The following is a 20,986-nucleotide window of genomic DNA, read 5'->3' on the forward strand; positions in this document are numbered from 1 at the left end:
CTTTGACCCTTAATAAATCTGCCCCTTACTGTGAACTTACTGAACTGTATTGTTTATTACATAGACCTATATCTGAACATTCTGAACATTCTGTACTGTTTGTTTTACTCCCGACCTGGGATGTAACAGCTCAATCTCCAATCTCTTATCATACCTTTAAGTGACAATAATAAAACTTCAAGCTTGGCAGCTGCGTTAAAAATGCAATTGACTGCTGACTGTTTATATATAATTTGCACATCTAACAGCATAGTGATGGTTACCAAGTGAGCCTTTTGTCCAGTCCCCACTGTTTAGGCTAAGGCCACACTAGGCGATAGCGCCGCGATTTGACTCGCGGCGACTTTTCGCCGCGACTTTTAAGCCGCAATCGCTGGGGAAACTTTTGCGCTGGCGTCTATGGGGAATCGCGACAAATCGCCAGCGTAAAAACACACGCGGCGATCTTTTCTCTACTGTCGCTCGAAATTGCCTCGCTAGGCGATTTCGAGCGACAATAGAAAAAAGATCGCCGCGTGTGTTTTTACGCTGTCGATTTGTCGCGATTCCCCATAGACGCCAGCGCAAAAGTTTCCCCAGCGATTGCGGCTTAAAAGTCGCGGCGAAAAGTCGCCGCGAGTCAAATCGCGGCGCTATCGCCTAGTGTGGCCTTAGCCTTATTCTTCTTTTGCCCTAGGGGGTTGAAAATGCAGAAAATGAGCAGAATTGCTGCTTTGACTGCTTGAATTTATGGGCACATGTCCTTTTTCAGCTTAAGCCATTTGTAATTGTATGTTGCATCTTTTGTACGGAAGCAAAAATTACACTGGGCCCTTATTTTGACAGTAAGGGGCTGATTCACTAAGGGTCGAATATCGAGGGTTAATTAACCCTCGATATTCGACTGGGAATTGAAATCCTTCGACTTCGAATATCGAAGTCGAAGGATTTAGCGCAGATAGTACGATCGATCGATCAAAGGATTATTCCTTCCATCGAATGATTAAATCCTTCGAATCGAACGATTCGAAGGATTTAAATCCAACAATCGAAGGAATATCCTTCGATCAAAAAAAATTAGCCAAGCCTATGGGGACCTTCCCCATAGGCTAACATTGACTTCGGTAGCTTTTAGATGGCGAACTAGGGGGTCGAAGTTTTTTTTAAAGAGACAGTACTTCGACTATCGAATGGTCGAATAGTCGAACGATTTTTAGTTCGAATCCTTCGATTCGAAGTCGTAGTCGAAGGTCGAAGTAGCCCAAAAAAACTTCGAAATTCGAAGTTTTTTTACTTCAAATCCTTCACTCGAAGTTAGTGAATCGGCCCCTTAGTCTCATATGATGTTTTGCCGCTGGTCTTCAGCTTTATTTTTGTGTGTGCTTTTTCCTTTTTGAGACCTAAGGGGTCATTTACTTTCCCCTGGGACACAATTGCTAAAGCACTCACCCCTTACTTAATGCTCATCTTACAAGCACCCCAGGAAATGCTGCACTTTGCTCCTTGTGCTAGATTCAAAATCCTCTGCAAGCAGCAAACCTCGGCATCAGGAGGCACAGGCCAGACCTTGTCATTACCTCCTGCCATAGGACAGGGCTCCACTGCGACCAGCTCCTTGTGCAACTTTGGGAGTTGGGGGAGTACTTTTATGCCTCACACCACCAGCCCCTGTAAGAGAGAATGCTGGGGAACAAAGTCAGCACTCTTCCCAAGGGTCTCTGTGCTCTGAAACTGCAGCAATTCAGCAATACCAGAAGGCAGTGTGCTAAGTGCAAAAGAGGTAACTGCTTTCTGGTAGCTAAAGTCAGTTTTTTTTATTTGAGTTGAGAGAAGTGCTAGGTCATACCAGTCATATAAGGTAGTGGCACAAACAATTAAAAATAAGGTGAATGATGAGTGATTTTCTTTGAAAATAAAACGACATACGTGACAGGTATAATTAATTGCCTCATAAAATGAAAGGGAAATAATTGCTGGAATATTGTCTCTTAAGCTTCAACTTCTGTTTTTCAAAGGGGTGCAATAATATTAACAACACTTTAGGAGCTGTCTTTTGTAACCTTCAATGATGATTGTTCCCAGAAAAGCTTATTACCAGGTTCATATTTTTACACTCACGCAATATTCATAGGTGTGACCTATACACATATATGTCTACTAACAACACAAGCCCAGAATTGGCTGCTTCTCCAAGCTTCATAATTAGATGTTTTCCAGGAAATGCATTTGTGAAATACAAACCCAGATGCCGCATGCAAAGTGCAATTTTTGTTGCATTATGCATGCTATGGCCGAGTGTGCAAGTAATCGCAGGTCTTTGCACTCCGTTTTGGAGTTCAGAGACCTGCAACTCCATTCGCTAAGGGGGTTATTTATTAAAGTCCGAATTTATCTCAATATGTTTTGAAAAAATCTCAGACCAAATCCGCACTTGTTTTTTGGGCTTATTTATTAATACACTTTCCCTGAAAAAAATTTTTGCCGGAAAAAATCATGAAATATATTTTTCATCCGATTTTTTCGGATTTTTCCCTTGAAAACTCAGAATGTTGCCTGAAAACTCTGAAAACTTTGGGGTATTGCCAAAAACCCAGCGCACATCAAAAAATCATTGCGACTTCTCCCATTGACTTATATGCAACCTCGACAGGTCTGAGATGCCGGATTTTCTGATTCTGACTTTTCCCATCCTCTGGGTTTAACAAATTCTGAAAGATTTGTGATTTTTTTTAAAAATCAAGAATTTTTAGTGATTTTTGCATTGGGAGTTTAGTAAATAACCTCCCAAAATGCACAAAGTATGGAGCACAAGGAGGTACAGGCTGCATCGGGTCTTATCCTTACCACCTGCCCAAAGACAGATTTCTTATCCTACAAGGGGTTTCAAGTGCTTCTAGAATGAGCAAAACGAGGTGTTCTCTCGCTCTTGTACCCCCAAGGTTAATAAATTACCCCTAATGTATAAATCTGCCCACTTTTACTTTTGCAGCAGTTAATTGTAACCTGAAAATGTAAACAATTATATGTTTGTCTCTTTCATGTGTTCTTCAGACACATTTTAAAGCGGTGGTTCACCTTAACGTTAAGTTTTAGTGTGTTATAGAATGGCTAATTTCAAACAACTTTTCAATCGGTCTTCATTTTGTGTTTTTTATTGTTTTCAAATTATTTGCCTTTGACAAATTGCAAATTGTCTCAGAATATCAATCTCTCTATCATACTTAAAGTTAATTTAAAGGTGAACAACCCCCTTTCATTTTTACTCAAATGAATCTTTACATGGTTAAATTAGCAAATGAGCTTTATAAAGTCACACTAATTGAGTGTCTAGATGTAAAAAAAATTCAGGCCATACAAAGCAGACAGCAAATATTCATCTTTCAATTTATTATGAAATACAATTTCATTTGATTGCATTTGGTCTTTCTTTGACCTGCTGCAAATTTGATTTCCGCTTTCTCTGTTCATGGAAATTCCATTTATTGCCTTTTTTACATATACATTAGTAAACTATAATCATTTATGAAATTCTTACTTTACATCAATAAAAACGTTCGCAGTGTTTCCTCACTTGAAATATCTAAACGGTATAAAAAAAATTACAAACTAGTTCAGTAGTACAAAATCATGCATTTACATGAAAAATATCTTGAGGCCAATAACAGTTTAACTGTTTGCGTGAGAACGGGCTAATTAACATGTTAATGGCTCAAAGGTCCATTTATTTTCCGCATTTCTGGTTCAACAATTCTGGCCTCTTTATTACCACACTTTGAGGTCATATTGTACCTTCTTGTGACCTTAATCGTTGTTTGTCTAAATACTAATATCGGAGAATAGCATTAAGTGCAATACAAAAAATAGTTACATTTTATGCTACAAATATGAATTATAAGTGAGTATCAGCTATTGGAATCCTTCGAAGTTCTACAATCTGTGAATTAGCCATGCTGCCGCCATCTTGACTCCCGTGGCCTGATTCTGTGTCACTGATGTTTAATCCTGATCCTGAAGAGTAAAAAGGTAGAGTTATAAACATACACAGATTATACCCAAGGCATCTTCCATGACACATAGACCAGGGACTGAAGAGCAAATGGTATACAATCTTTCATTAGAGTGTAGGACATAAGCCCAAGACATTAGATTCTTTCTAAAGAAGAAGGAAATTCGTATCCCACTTGAAGGTGCCAAATGTTGCTACCAGTGATTGTATTTACTTACATGAAATCCCGGGAAGGTGCTCCTATCAGCAGTAAACTGCACCAGCCCGGGGTTATACCAGTGAGCACCATGAAGCGATCCTCTTCCGGCTTCTTCTTTCTTCAAATTTCCCGGGGCAGACGCATGCGCAGAAGAACAAAATATACAACTTTTTCATTAAAGTTTTCGCTCTAATGTGCAGCCGCAAGAAGAAAGTAGAAGCGGAAGAGAATTGCTCCGTGGTACTTGCTGGAAGAATCCCGGGCCGGTGCAGTTTTCAAATATATTGTCATTGCTACTTGTTATTACTCATCTTTCTATTCAGGCCCTCTCCAATTCATATTCCAGTCTCTTACTCAAATCAATGCATGGTTGCTAGGGGAATTTGGACACTAGTGGGCACATTTACTATTGGTCGAATATTGAGGGTTAATTAACCCTCGATATTCGACCCTCGAAGTAAAATCCTTCGATTTCTAATATCGAAGTCGAAGGATTTACCGCAAATGGTTCGATCGAACGATCGACGGAAAAATAGTTTGAACGATTAAATCCTTCGAATCGAATGTTTCGAAGGATTTTAATCCATCGATCGAAGGATTTTCCTTTGATCAAAAAAAGCTTAGAAAGCTTATGGGGAAGGTCCCCATAGGCTAACATTGGTGCTCGGTAGATTTTAGGTGGCGAAGAAGGTAGTCAAAGTTTTTTTTAAAGAGACAGTACTTCGACTATCGAATGGTCGAATAGTGGAACGATTTGTAGTTGATTCAAAGTTGTAGTCGAAGGTCGAAGTAGCCAATTCAATGGTCGAATTAGCCAAAAAAACCTTCAAAATTCAAAGTATTTTTCATTCTAATCCTTCACTCGAGCTTAGTAAATGTGCCCCTAGCAATCAGCTTGCAGAAACTGCAGAGAGACTGGAGAGCTGCTGAATAAAAAACTAAATAACTCGAAAACCACAAATGATACAAAATGAAAACCAATTGCAAATTGTCTTCGAATATCACACTCTACATCATACAAAATAACTCAAAGATGAACAACTCCTTAAAAAAAATCAGATGCCAAGCATTTTGGGTAATAATTCTGCATGTTTAGCACCTGGATTTTAGTTTTTAGGTGATCTCGAAAAACTGGCACACTGGGTTGCTACAGTAAGTGGCTGACATAAGGTCATGAACTTGGAATTTTATAAGATTCAACCTGCTTATACCCTTTATGGGACTAAGTTAGACAAATGCTTGATAGAGAAGGACATATGGGTTCAATATTCAGCACTCAGCTGTCTATCAGTTGTTTCTTGGAAAAAACACTATGGTTAATGGAATTATTGTTTTTCTGAGTTTTCTGGATGGTGGGGCTATAACAGATCTCCTAATTTTTTAATTTACCCTTCTATTTATATAACTGTTTTAACCCTGACTTGTTGAAACGTAGATGAACTAAACATAAAACACACATCATAATTTATTTTTATCAAATCCTGTTATTTTCATAGTTTCATATAATACGTCATAGCTAGTAGGGACTCATCACTGAGATATCACTCACTCATCATTATTATTACATTTATTTACAAAATGCCCGCATATTTTTCAGCACTGTACATGAGAGAACCGATTCAGTAGGCAATAAGATCTTTGCCCGTAGTGTCCCTGTTCTTTATACTTGAGCAACGTGTAGGAAGATCAATGTTTTGCTGTAGTGTAGGTGCATTTTTCTTACTCACTGAAAACAGTATCCTGATTAGTGACTTATGGGAGTCACAGTGGCAAGGCTCCTCTCAATCCCTGTGTGTATGGTTAGTGTGGATAACATGATGACTATTGCCATAGACACTGCTCACAATGAAGCATTATATTAGAAAAATATCTATTTAATAGGAAAGCACTTGCTTTGGAGATTAAACAAGATATGTGTTCTCTGTATCCTGAGTGCAGGTACAAAAAGTTTTAAGGTACTGGCAGGAGTACCTTGGAAATGTCAGAGAAATAATTTAAGAATATGCTACTGAGGTGTCGTATAGCACATACTATATATTGCTATTTTATATATATATATATATATATATATATATATATATATATATATATATATATATATATATATATATATATATATATATATATATATACGAATTGTAAGACTGTTGCACACACTTCAAAAATGAAATAATGCCCTGGTGCCAATAGAATATATATATATATATATATATACATTTGTAGAAGGAAAGTTGTTGCACGCAATGGACTCTATCTGGAGGTAAAAACATAAATTTTATTTAGATCAACGTTTCGACCCTCAGTGGCGTGTTTATCAAGGTCTTGATAAAGACCCCACTGAGGGTCGAAACGTTGATCTAAATAAAATGTATTTTTTTACCTCCAGATAGAGTCCCTTGCGTGCAACAACTTTCCTTCTACAAATGTATATATATATATATATCGGTAGTTGAATGAAGAATGAATGAAGTCACACTCACAGGTCTTAGTGGAATAAAAGAAGTTTTTGTGGTTGACACCCACCTGTTGTCAGAGACTCGTTACATTCCACTATATATAGTGTCTGTTTTTATGCTTTTCTTTTTCTTTATTATTTGTTTTGTTCATGTACACATAAAGGGGCACATTTACTAATGGTCGAATATCGAGGGTTAATTAACCCTCGATATTTGACCCTCGAAGTTAAATCCTTCGACTTCGAATATCGAAGTCGAAGGATTTGGCGATATTCGTTCGATCGAACAATCGAAGGAATAAATCCTTCAAATCAAACAATTCGAAGGATTTTAATCCATCGATCGAATGATTTTCCTTCGATCAGAAATTGGCTAGAAAGCCTATGAAAGGCTAGAAAGGTGTTTAAATGATTGGTTTGTTGTATGTTTGGCACTTTGAGAAAGGCTAGAGAGCCGTCAGCAACTCCTTTTTGCTTTAATAAACTTTCACGTGAGAGCACTGAGATTGCTCGCCTTCTTTTTTGGATATATATATATATATATATATATATATATAGTGAATAAAGTACCCCCTCTTGTAAAATATAAGGATATTATAAGTTACCGAGGAGTTTCATGACCATATACTGTAAAAACACGAGGCCGAAGGCTGAGTGCTTTTTATACAAGTCATGGAACTCCGAGGTAACTTCTAATATCCTCATATTTTGCAACTGGGGGTACTTTATTTATTATAATACACAAGTTTCAGTGAGTCATGTGACAGAAATTACATCAGAACTCACCGTTTATAACTGATGACATCAGAACTCACCGTTTATAAGGATATAATTTACAAGATATTCATGACTTTTGTGTATTATATATATATATATACACACACACACATACAAACAAAGCTGCTGCACTCTCAGGATTTGAAAAATAGCAAAAAAGATTTAAACAGAAAATACTGCTACTGTTTAAATAAATCTTTTTTGCTATATTTCAAATCCTGAGAGTGCAGCAGCTTTATATGTTTTTATATGTTTTTGTTGCTGGTATAAATGTAGTATATAGAATATCATGTAAAGCACTCACAGGATTTAAAATATATATTATATTTATATAAACATTTTGTAGTTGTATGTTTCTATATAAATTAGATGAAATTCAAAGATACAGATAACACTTTCTAACCTCAAATCACTTACCTGCTTTTAGAACAAATATGAGATCATCAAATTCTTGTAATTCCTCATCAGCTACCAGTGAGCCATTACCATAACCTCCGGAAGTATTAAACAGATTGCCACTTTGAGGATCTTGCTTAATTTCTTGGCTACCAGAGCGTTCCCAGTCAGAAATCTAGAGTGGACATAGGGTGGAAATGTGTTATTCTAAGCATCAAATTAATGAAACTCCACACATTCTATAAAACTGCAGCAAGTAGATGTGTGGCATATTGTTAGGTACACTGATATATTAAAAGGTGGCTTATATCTGCTAAACACATGTAATTGCTTTTGTACTTATGGGCTTTTTATTAATCTCAAGAGCATCACATTTTGTGACATGAGCATATTGAGAATATTGGAGAGCTGGGAAGACATTTTCTTATGTCCCTGCCAGAAATGTAGGAGCACTACAGGGGCAAAATGTATTACTCATTTTTAAAGCACTTGTGGCAGTAGCATATCTGAGCTCAATTATCTTGACTATGCACCTAAATGTATGCTCATTTGTCAAGCTTTCTCAAATAACAGGACCTTTGCCCCATTCGACCACACATGCACTGGACCAAATCGGGATGAACCTAACGATACTGAGCTGACAGGACCCATACACTGGCAATAAGGCTACCAACTTGGTCTGGAGGTGCAGAGTCTTCAGCTTTTACCAGCACTGTATGGCTATCTAAAAATCCACCCATTGTGCCTGTCTCTAAAGCAGACTATCCAAACTTCAACATGATAGACCCAATACAGTAAAGAGAAGGATGTTAGGGTGTTAGAAAAGAAAAATACTGAAAGTGGTATATTAATAATTTCAGAGCATGCTGCACTAGAATAAATTGATGTTATTACTGTCAGTTGCACATTACCTCCTCCATTGCACTGATAAGGTTCTGTGTTGACTTGCTGATCTCGCCCCCAGCAGGTGGCATCCCGCTGCTAGGTGTGAAGAATGCAGATGATTGGCTTCTGTGCCCATCTGCCTCTATACTGTAGCTGGCTTTTGCTGGGCAACACAGCTGATTGTGGAGGATAAAGTAAACCACAAAGACATACAGACCCTAAAATATAAACCGAGAATTAATATATCTAGTCCAGTAACAAAAATGAAAATAATAAATAAAATATTCACTGCATGTTATCCAGAATGCTCAGATAAGACATATTTCTGAAATTTGGATCTCCGTGCCTTGCGTCTACTAAATAATGATTTAAACATTAAAAAAACCTAGTCTCAAATAAGGATCAATTATATCTTACTTGAGTTGAAGGACCTGTTTTATTATTACAGAGAAAAAGGAAATAATTTTTTCAAATTTGAATAATTTGATTAAAATGGAGTCTATGGGAGATGGCCTTGTAATACGGAGCTTTTTGAATAATGGGTTCCACAGACCCCATAACTGTACTTTCTTTATTGACTGTAACAAAATGGATACTACAGACATATGCACACCATATAGACACTTGAATGCATATGGGAAGAGTGAAATAACAGCAAAACCTTAAATAGGCATTAAGTTTCCACTTGCCTGGGCATTTTTTTTTTATCAAGAAACGTTTGTGCATTTTGCTACTGCGCTAAGAGCCTTAGTCTAGTTCAGTGGTCCCCACCAGTGGCTCACAACTTCACAAGCAACATGTTGTTCACCAACCCCTTGGATGTTGCTCCCAGCGACCTCAAAGCTGGTGCTTATTTTTTAATTCCTGGCTTGAAGGCAAATTTTGGTTGAATAAAAACCAGGCATACAGCTAAACAGAGCCTCCTGTAATTATGTGTAACACAAGTTGGTATAGTAAAAAGGCATCTTCATGTCTTTTATCAGTACAGTATTAAGAAGCCCTGTCTACAGCGATGAAGAAACCTGTGTGTGATATATAGCTCTCCACCACCAAGGCTGTGATTTAATTTTCAGAGACAATGAGCATCTTGAATGCAGAGTTAATCCCATCATGTGTTTTGTACAAAATTCTCAGAAGTGATATGAATGTTGCCTTGAGGCACTTAGTGAAATTAGAGAGAGAGAATGATGCTTCTAACCTATGTTAAAAACAATATCACGTGGAATCCACCCTGCTAGGACTCAAAGCATTGAGTTAACAAGTATGTCCTGAGCAGGTGTCGTTTCTGTTCTGCAGCTTTGTGTCTAAATTAAGTTGGGTGTAAGAAAATCCTTACTTGTAGCCACATTAGTTAAGTATTAAAGTGAAGAATTTCTGAATTGAATACAGTATTGTAAACTATATACTTTAAAATGATAAACTGATTAATTTAGCCTTATGATAAAAATATAAATTTGAAACAAGGGTACTCTCATGCCTGAAAGATGCCCTCTTTAAAAAGAATCTGCCAATTACAGATACACAAGCTGTCTAACAGTTTTCATGAAATTTTGGCACCTTGAGACAAGGGTTTAACTAGTGTTTATGAGTGGGTTTTAACTGGTTACACTGACAAGGAATGGTATGCCATCTTCTGTGAATAAACAAAGCTACCTGGATAAAATGTACAGTATGTCCATGTCATAGATAGTAAAGGGAACATAACCCTAATTCATAAATACTGTTATTTTGCCTTAAGTATTGGATGTGGGGTGTGGAACTTGTGAGCTATTGTGTATGTGCACAGCCTCTTATGGATGAGAGGTCGTTCAGTAATGTGGACCTACATGAAATGCGATTTAACGGGAAGAATTATTCTTCCAAATACCCACCAAATGTGAAGTTATTTGAAATAAACTGCATTCTAGAGTGGGTATAAAGAATTTTTGAACCTTAGGGAAGAATTATTCTTCCAAAGACCTACCAAATGTGCAGATATTTGAAATAAATTTCATTTTGGAGTGGGCATAAAGTATTTTTTGTACTTTAGCTTTCATGGTCACTTAATCCAAAACACCACATCGTATTTAATGTTCTCTGAGCAGAAAGCAATAGCTCTTAAAACATGTAAATACTCTTTCATTTAGAATTAGATTCTAGTTTTTTTTTCTCTTTAACATCTTTATCTTATGGGAAGTAGACTGAGAAGCGTCTAGCAAGCAGAGAGATTGAGCAGAACAGAACCAATGTTTATATTCATGCATTTGCTTCGTTCTTGCCTTGTACAACACGTATGCTTAGGTAAATCCCCTACTTTGTAAGGCTAATGCCTCATCATCTTTCCTGTCCCAAAGGGAATGTGATAGGAGACAGGCAGGTCTGTGCAAGTACTTGTTTTAGTTAATGAAATACTATAAGTCAGTCTGGGATAGAGTCATTTCAAACAGCCCACTTGCTATGAGCCATGGCTATTATTATAAATCTGTGTTAGAGAGCTGTTGTGATTCTTCAATTTCTTTAGGCTGAACTACTAATAAACATATGTTTGTCACTCTACACTGTATTACAGTGATATATGAAAAGGTACACATTGGGAAAGATTTACAAACAGAGTGATACCAATTTTTTTGCTATTGGGGAAGAAAATTTTTTAATTTTTTTTACATTTTTCAATGAGCAGATTTTTTTTTCTCATTTAGTGGGGTTATTTATTAAGGATCGAGTTGCGTTTCCACAAAAAATCATGTTTTAGTTGTTTTTAGAGGGTTTTGCCCGAAAACTTGATCAAATTGGAAACCGTTTGAGTTGTGAATTCATTTCAGGTATACAAAATGTTATCTTTGTTAAATAACCCCCTTTCACTGTTACCACTGACGTTAATTTTTATATGTGCGAAAATGTGCTGAAAAATATTTTACTTTTGGTGGAAATTTCCCATTGATGTCTGTTATAAGAAATTTTTGACACAATGATTTTGGAGAATTTTGGCAAACTGGTGGCAATTTTTCCCTAGTTATAATGATTGCACAAACTTGCAGACATTTTGGGTAAATAAAGCCCCTGTTCTGTCATAAGTTCATTCAGCTGGGTTTACAGTATGTAAAAAAAAGATGTATAAACACTTATCTGAACTTCCAGAAATAAATATAGATGTATTTCTTTTTTTACAGAATAAATGAAAACCAGGATAATCTGCCTGTACTGTAGGGACCCGTTCCTCCCACCTTAGAATTCAAAATGTTGTCTTATTTATCATTAAAATAACTCAAATAAATCTGATCTTAGAAAAACTCGATAGAATCGCTGGAAAACCCAAATCGCACAGATTTTTTGGATTTTTCTCCCAAATCGCTTGATTTTTTTTAGGTTATTGCCTGAAAACCCCAATTTTTTTTGAGTATCGGGCTGAACCCAGTGGAGACTACATTATTTTCAAATTGGGATAGGGACCTTTGCCACTGACTTATACGTGATAACCTTGAAGGTTTGAAATGTCGGGTTTTCAGAGTCTGGCTTTTTGCAGCATCGGGGTATAATAAATCTTGAAAAATTAGAGTTTTAATTTTTCCACGACAATTTTGAGTTTTTTCCCCAAAAAGCCTAACCAGAAAATTTTGAGTTTTAGTAAATAACCTAACCTATAGTATGATATAGACAGACCTGTTCTATGCAACTTTTCAGTTCGTATTCACTATTTATTTATATGTTTTTCCTTATTATTTGTTTTCCTATTGCAATTCATACTTTTTGGTTGTTGGGGTCACCACTGATGCTAGATATCAAAGAAGCAGACTGACTATTTATTTTATTGTTATTCTTGTTTTTTATTGCTCATTTTTCTGACAGCCAACCTTTTATCTTCCATGTTGAATTCAAAACGGCTCCCTGGCTGTTAAGGTAATTCACCTTAAAAATACATACAGTATTTACTCATAAATGACAGGTGCTCTCTCTTTCTCTCTCTCTCTGTCTCTCTCTCTCTCTCTCTCTCTCTCTCTCTCTCTCTCTCTCTCTCTCTCTCTCTCTCTATATATATAGCATTATACCACTCAAAAAAATACTAGTTGTCAGTACGTCCTCGGTGCAATTAGGTATGAGTCTACTGAGCCGCTCCTTCTTTCTGAGTCATATTGTTGCATAAAATGTAATTTGGGGATTTCTTATGAGTATTTTCAATACGATGGCACACAAACAGTTCCGTTTTCCATAGAAAAACAAAATTCTTCACAATTAACAAAGCATGAATTGATGTTTTCATGTATACGACTCATGAAGTTGTATCATCTCCTCTTACTGCTAAAGATTATTTTGTTAAAAGCTTAGCAAATAAAGACATAACATTTCATATACGAGGCAATAAGTGGAAAGATATGCAGGCTTTTCCTGAGAATTCTATTTTTACCTGACCCTGAGGTTTTCCTATTTTGTAGGTAATCCCTTATAATATAATTTGTTCCCAAGACAGACCATAAACACAAGTACATTCTAAATAATATTTATGTTTTGTTTAGATGTATTTAGACTTTTTAAACTTTTGGAGCTTCTTCACACAAAACATAGAAAGTTACAGGAAACCATGTACAATTTATTTGCCATGAGCTCTGAGAAATAGATGTGTGGGAATTTCAGCAGGTTTACTCTGGGGCATTGTGATCATTGCTACAAATTGTAACATTATGTTAAATACAAAATGCTTGATAATGGGTGTATTTCAGTATAATTTTAGTCCATGAAAGCAGTTTCTGCTTTTAGACCAACTACCGAGAGAACAACTGTTAGTCATGGCAAAGTTTAAGTCATGTTTAAGTTGCATTACCCTTACAGAATAAGATGAAGGTATTAATAATTGCTGATACCACTAACCTTAATCAGGTTCATTTGGCTATCACATGCAACAAGAAGAACTCACTGACTTAGGCAGAAACTGTATTCTGTATATTAACACTTTATTTTTAAAAAATAGAAATTCAGCTAATCATCCACTTACCTGCAAACTGTTAAAAATTATAAAGAGAACCAACATCCAGAGGTCCCTGTAGGCTAAGTGCAATCCACCCCAAAGCCAAGTCACAGAAATTAGAACAAAGAGGTACAATATCAGTGGGATCTCTGGAAAGGAGATAAAGCTAGGTGATTAGAATGGTTCAATGCATTTAACTACCATTGTAAAAATAAAAAAATACAAAGAGTAGTAATATTGAAACAATTTTCATATTTTAGGGAGTACAATATATTACTACATGTGGATTTAACTTTAAAAATGTTTGGGAAGATGTTTGAAATGATCAGATTGGATCTCCATAGGGCCCACTAGTATAAGAACTTGGGGAGGCAGATTTATCAAGGGTGGAATTTCGAGTTCATGGGAATTTTTTAAAACTCCCATAAACTCGGAATTCGAGCTATCAAAATATATTAAAAAATAAAAATTTTCAAATCCTACGGATTCGATAACTCGAATCTAATTTGAATTGAATCAAATCCAATTCAAGTTTTGGGTGCGCAAAAAAACTTGAATGTCAGGAAGACTACAAATAACTCCAAATTGATCCCAGGACATCCTCCATAGACTAAAACAGCAATTCAGCAGGTTTTAGGTGGCGAATAGTCGAATTTGAGTTCTTCAAGGGCCAGAGTACGATAAATCTCGAAAATGGAATCCAAATCTTTAAGAAACTTTTAACAATTCCCTAGTCGAATTTGACAGTTTTGGCCATGAAAAAAATTTGAAAATTCAAACTAGAAAATTCCAATTTTCACTTCGACCCTTGATAAATCTGCCCCAAAGATGTGAAACACAATGAAGCTATAATTATGTAGATTGTGTATTGGGATTTCTGTACCAGCCTATAAGTGAAGTAGTGAAGATCCAGAAGTTATTCCTAATATCTGCTCTCTTCTAATTCATTTAAGTTAAAGGTTAGTGTTTAAACTATTACAAATCTAGAGTTTAAGGGCTAAATTCTTATCAGGCCAGCAGCTATTGTATTGCGCCAAGTCATTCCTTTATAACTGGACAACTATACAGTTCTTATGGCTAATTATTCATTTGCAAACTATGTGGTAAAAGATAAACTGATCCAGTCTACATGTGTATCTAAACTCATAGCTAAATATCAATGCAGCATATAAACCAATGCAAACTACACGTGTTTCTAAATGGATGATTTTATGAGTTTATAGTTTTATAGGGATAATAGGTAAACCCTAAGGTACTTTAAATATGCATACATCTTAGGGTTACAAATCATTATAACTAAATACCAATAATAACAGCTCACCCAGTCATTCCTTAGAAAATTGCCTATTTATGCATATTTGAATGATTACACAATTTGAGTGTTTTAGTAGACACAATTCTCAGTATTGTCTATAGCAGGGTATTTTCTGGGGTTTAGCAGCCACAACAAAACTCTGTGGACAAATAGCACTGCGTGTCATTGTCCTAATGTGAATATTTAAAAAGCGACAGAATTATTCAGCTGACGTGGCTTGGATCTAAGGGGCAGATTCACTAACTTCGAGTGAAGGATTCGAATAAAAAAAATTCGAATTTCGAAGTATTTTTTGGGTACTTCGACCATCGAATTGGTTAAATTCGTTCGAATTCGAACGAAATCGAACGTATCGAACGAAAAATCGTTCGACTATTCGACCATTCGATAGTCGAAGTACTTTCCCTTTAAAAAAAACTTCGACCCCCTACTTCGGCAGATAAAACCTACCGAAGTCAATGTTAGCCTATGGGGAAGGTCCCCATAGGTTTGCTAACCTTTTTTTGATCGAAGGATTTTCCTTCGATCGTTGGATTAAAATCCTTCGAATCGTTCGATTCGAAGGATTTAATCGTTCGATCGAACGAAAAATCCTTCGATCGTTCGATCGAACGTTTAGCGCTAAATCCTTCGACTTCGATATTCGAAGTCGAAGGATTTCAATTCGAGGGTCGAATTTCGAAGTATTTTTAACTTCGAAATTCGACCCTTAATGAATCTGCCCCTAAGAGTAATGATCTGTTTCATTCGGTTTTTTTTCATTAGTCTTATTTGGGGTGTTGTTGGTGAGTTGAGATATATGTGGCATGTTGCGTTCCCACATGCATCAGGGATTGGGATCACTAAGAAAATGAAGCAGGGATAGTTGTGGGGAGCACATTGGTGGCATCAACCAAAAGTTTCAGAAGGGCTTTTCTTCCTCTGGGCTAGTACAATTGTTTCAGTGCATACCTTTTGGAATCCTTAGCACAGTTACTTTTTGGGGTTTAATTCACATTTGAGTGACTAGTCCACCAATTTGAATGATGCCCTCAATGTACTCATAAAAGGTTCTACTTTTGATTTTAGGGTGCCCCATAGTTACATAGTTAAGTTGGGTTGAAAAAAGTCCAAAGTTTATCAAGTTTAACCCCTCTAAATGAAACCCAGCTTCCATATTAAAATACAAACACTCATACTGACCCCTCCATACACTCACATCAACTATATTTACACCAATATCTATACTAGTTGTAGCTTTTACTATCACAATAGCCTTTGATATTATGTCTGTCCAAAAAATCATCCAAGCCATTCTTAAAGGCATTAACAGAATCAGCCATCACAACATCACCTGGCAGTGCATTCCACAACCTCACTGTCCTGACTGTAAAGAACCACCTACGTTGCCTCAAATGAAAGTTCTTTTCTTCTAGTCTGTAGGGGAGGCCTCTGGTACGGTGATCCACTTTATGGGTAAAAAGGTCCCCTGTTATTTGTCTATAATGTCCTCTAATGTACTTGTAAAGTGTAATCATGTCCCCTCGCAAGCGCCTTTTTTCCAGAGAAAATTACATGAAGTGGTGGCATTGTTTGACTGTGGGATTATGATCTATAACCTATTAACACTCATTTGTGTTTTTCCCATTGATTCCTTTTAATCATATCAATCATACTCCCTAACATTAAGCCCCACTTAGGAAGTTAAGGAGTCCTAAAAACATGTTTCTCATACTACTTAACATGTTGAAGGCAAATGATCCCTTATTTATATAGTAATCAATATAATTGTCTCTTACTCCAGAGCCAAAAAGAGGAGGATGGGCCTTATCAGGCCTTCTGCTAATTTGTCTGCCAAAAATAGTCAGTCTTAGACAGTCAGAGGTATTCTTGTGTCACTTTGTCCAAAGTCCATACCTGAGGCATTGGGTCTTCCTCTGAACACATCATCATATGATTTCCACTGCTGAGTCACTTGATAAGCATGTATGAATACCACAAGTACCACCACAATGCAAACTAATGGCAACAGACCTGCCGTCGAGAGGGCCGCATAGATATTTGGAGTAAAACACCTGTGTAAAACAGAGACAACACAAACAGTTTTCAAGAGCATATTCATATAATAGTAAACATTATCTATGCACTAACAGTATTCATTCAAATAACTGCAGAAATGGCAGTGTACATAATGTTTTTGTTACATTCTTTTTATGTATTATTAGATAATATGTTGACTTTGCTTGGTCCTGCAGTGTCTCTGGATTATTAGATCTTGATGAGATGTTTGCTCTGTACCTGAGCCTCTAATCTTTATTGGCAATCTATTTAAAGGCAACTTGAATGTTCTTTTGGAGCAGTTATAAAAAGGTTCACGGAAGGCAGCTGGTAATTTCCTTGTCAGAGCTGCATTTTAGTATTGGCTACTATTTCTCTATATATAATCCCTTGTAAATAGGATAACTAAGCACTGAAAGAAAATAAATGTTTTACTTGCACCAATAATTATAAATCCTTGTGATTTCCATTGTAAGAACATGGTTAACAAAACATTGCACTTTGTTATACAAGCACTTCCTATAATGTTTCATTGAAATGGTCACATCAGTAGCCACAAAACAATAAAAGGAGTCAATACTTTGTGTTTTTCTCTCAGTTAAGCAAATGTTGGCTTAAGCCTGTCATAAACACATAGATCCAGTTGTTTGGCGAGGTCACAGATCGAGCTGATCTTTGTCTTATTCTGTGTAACTGTCATTTTTCTCTCAGGCCGACTGAATCCTCACTCACTGGGACCCCTAACCTGACTTGGATTTTTCTTCTATCCGTAGACACACTCTCCTTCAACAAAGAGCAAACAGAAAGGACTATCCTATCAACTATAAATAAAGGTTAAAGGAGAACTAAAGCTTAACTAAAGAAGTAGGGCAGAAATGTTATACATTATATCTGGGCTTCTGTACCAACCCAAGGCAACCACAGCCCTTTAGCAGTAAAGATGCCCCAGTAGCTCCCCATCTTCTTTTCTGCCGATTCACTGCACATGCTCTGTGCTGCTGTCACTTACTGAGCTTAGGGACTAACACACGATATACTAATTACATATAATATAAATATCACTATATAAGGCTGAGGCTGTAAATAATTATTGAAACATGGTTGCTCAGAAACCAGCACATTTAGCATCAGAATTGAATAATCAGCCCTTTAACATCAGCTACAGGCAAACCTCATTTTCTGCTTCATGATTTGCGATAAGCTTAGAGCTTAGTGTCTCAACAGTTGCTCAAAGCTGAGTATGTGTGTGACTTCTTGATCCAAACTAAGATATAATTACTCCTTATTGGAAGCAAAACCAGCCTATTCGGTTTATTTAATATTTACAGGATTTTCTAGTTGATTTACATATGGTCGAATATCGAGGGTTAATTAACCCTCGATATTCGACTGCGGAATGTAAATCCTTCGACTTCGAAGGCAGGAAGCCAATGGGGACCTTCCCCATAGGCTAACATTGCACCTCGGTAGATTTTAGGTTGCGAAGTAGGGGGTCAGAGTTTTTCTTAAAGAGACAGTACATCGACTATCGAATGATCGAATATTCGAACGATTTTTAGTTTGAATCGTTCGCTTAGAAGTCGAAGTAGCCAATTCAATGGTCGAAGTAGCCAAAAAAACATTCGAAATTCGAAGTTTTTTTTATTTTATTCCTTCACTCGAGCTAAGTAAATGGGCCCTTAATGTATGAAGATCCAAATTATGGAAAGATCCATTATCCAGAAAACCTCATGTCCCGAGTATTCTGGATAACAGGTCCCATACCTGAACTAAGCAGTGCTGGTGATGGTGTTAAAGGGTTTAGACTTAGCCACTAATAAATACTGAGTGGAAAGAAATGATAAAATGCAGCTGATCTGCAGAACATATGTAAGCTGTTAATGTTCCTCATTTGCACATATAGCAATGTATAATTTTGCTTCAGGTGAGTGTGCCTTCCGAGTAATTGATGTGTTGCAACAGCATTTCTTACTTTGGACTAGATATGTTTGTTCTAGTAACAATAATTCAAGTTAAATCTTGTTTCCCCCTTACAATGTTCATTGTTTGAGCAAAAACTGAAGCTGGGTTTTCAGTTTTAGTAAATAAAAGCAGGGAGTATGGTGGCTTCCAGTTAAATGATTTTACTTTCTTATGACAAACACTAACCTACTGTGCATTGATACCACTGTAAAGGCATTTCTGCAACCTATGGATTATTAAAGGGTTCTCTGTGACCTTGCTACAGGGGATGTGCAAAATAGTAATAATGTACTTGTATAATGGAAATACCTGAAGGAACAAAGGGTAAGGATAAAAGCAGGTGACTCTATATAAGAGTGGTAAATGGGTTACAGCCACAAAGGTTGTTGGATGTTTGGGATCATGTGTATTACTGGACTTCCCAGAATGAAACAATAAAGTTTTTACTACTGTAAAGTCATAAATTCTCTTATCCTGGAATGGAGAGAGTGCCGGCACCACAGAATTTATGTTTCCGGGTTTCAACAACTTAGTTCCAGATAGGTGTTTATGTAGCAACACGATACCTCCTAGGCAGTGGCAAAATGCAAAAAGCAGAAGTAGCGCAGCTGTTTGTTTGCATTTTGCACACTGCCTCTCTGCCTTGTGGAATTTCTACAGGTTTCTCCAATCCATTTCAGAGCACCAAGACCTGCCCTAAAGAATATAGGTCAGACTATAGTAGTTCATGCTATATACATGTGGGGCAGGAGAGGGGAGACACAGTCATTCAGAAACTCAAGTGCCTGTGCCTCTTGGTGCTGTGGTCTATTCCTTATGGATTTTTAATCTAGGTGAGGAGTAGAGTGCAGCATTTACCTGCCGTCCATGGTCTGCATTTCATTAAGAGAGTGAGCTGAATGTTGGTGCCTAAAACATTGCCCTTACTGCAGATATATATAGGCTAGGCTAAAAAAAAATCACTTTTGATGCAGCTCAAATTAATGTGTGCTTCTGGATTATTCTGCATTGATAAATGACCCCTTGCAAGGAAGGGGTCTCCTGGTAAAGCACCCAGCTCTTCCACAAGTATATGCTCTACAATCGGTTGATCTCTCCATTGCCATGCTTTGGAATTAACTAAATATTTCTGTATACTGAACAATTAAATTGGTTTAGAGACACTGAATTATAGTCGTCAAAGTATAAATCTAAAGAAACAAGGAATTGCCCAACATGCCACAGATGTCTAAACATGCAGAGGTGAAGAAACACCCTCTAGTTTATGCCTGTTGTCTCAAGTAAAATATACCAAAGATTTAAGTATGTTGCACAATGGCTTTTATAAAACAATAGGGGAACAGTTTAGGGACGGGAAAGACAATCTCTTTCTTTAATCCTAATATATTGTGAAAGCCGTTTAATTAAATGCATGTTTCAAACCTCCAAAGTGAACAAATGAGGGCTGCAACCTTATTCATTTTACTGTAAAAATTCAAGTTAAACATGTAACAAAACTGTAGAAAACATGATCCATGCATGCATACTGTCAGCACACAGCCACACGCAGGGCACACACCTATGAAACGAACTAAACAGTACTTTTGCCACTACATGTAAACATGACTGCTACACTGGAGCAACCAGACAAAACTTGTTCATGTGGACCATTTGTTTTACTGTAAACAGATCCAAATATCTTTTGGTTTGAGCTTTAAGGAAAGTATTCATTAATACCAATTGGTTTCATGTTAAATGTTCTCAGTTCAAAGGTTTGTTGAGTCAGTGACTTATTGGAATCCTGTGTAGGACAATCTTTGCTTCTTCTCCTTTTGTCAGCATGTAGTCTCTCCACACAAAGGGCAGGAATGAATACAGTGCTGTATTCACGTGAGGGTTCTAGGCAAGGATGGTGCTGTTTAGGTGTTTTGCTAACTTGTTACAAAATAAACTGCATAATACCCGTGTATAAGCCGAGTTTTTCAGCATCCAAAATGTGCTGAAAAAGTCTACCTCGGCTTATACTCGGGTCAGCGGTACCCGACCCGAGTAGCTGA

The 20,986-nt window shown here is 36.8% G+C and overlaps 1 protein-coding gene across 1 annotated transcript in view; it reads right to left on the reverse strand.

The window, feature by feature from the left end:
* Window positions 1-3,344: 3,344 nt before the first annotated feature.
* LOC108695679 (adhesion G-protein coupled receptor V1) overlaps window positions 3,345-20,986 on the reverse strand; it is a 208,008-nt gene continuing 190,366 nt past the window's right edge. Inside the window, exons 85-89 of the mRNA XM_041568538.1 lie at window positions 16,848-17,005; window positions 13,664-13,785; window positions 8,724-8,915; window positions 7,834-7,987; window positions 3,345-3,987 (exon numbers count right to left, since the gene is read on the reverse strand). Coding sequence (XP_041424472.1) covers window positions 3,869-3,987; window positions 7,834-7,987; window positions 8,724-8,915; window positions 13,664-13,785; window positions 16,848-17,005 — 745 coding nt within the window. The 3' untranslated portion in view covers window positions 3,345-3,868. The remainder of the gene's footprint in view (window positions 3,988-7,833; window positions 7,988-8,723; window positions 8,916-13,663; window positions 13,786-16,847; window positions 17,006-20,986) is intronic.

This window comes from Xenopus laevis, chromosome 1L (assembly GCF_017654675.1).
Source record: "Xenopus laevis strain J_2021 chromosome 1L, Xenopus_laevis_v10.1, whole genome shotgun sequence".
Classification (NCBI taxonomy): Eukaryota; Metazoa; Chordata; class Amphibia; order Anura; family Pipidae; genus Xenopus; species Xenopus laevis.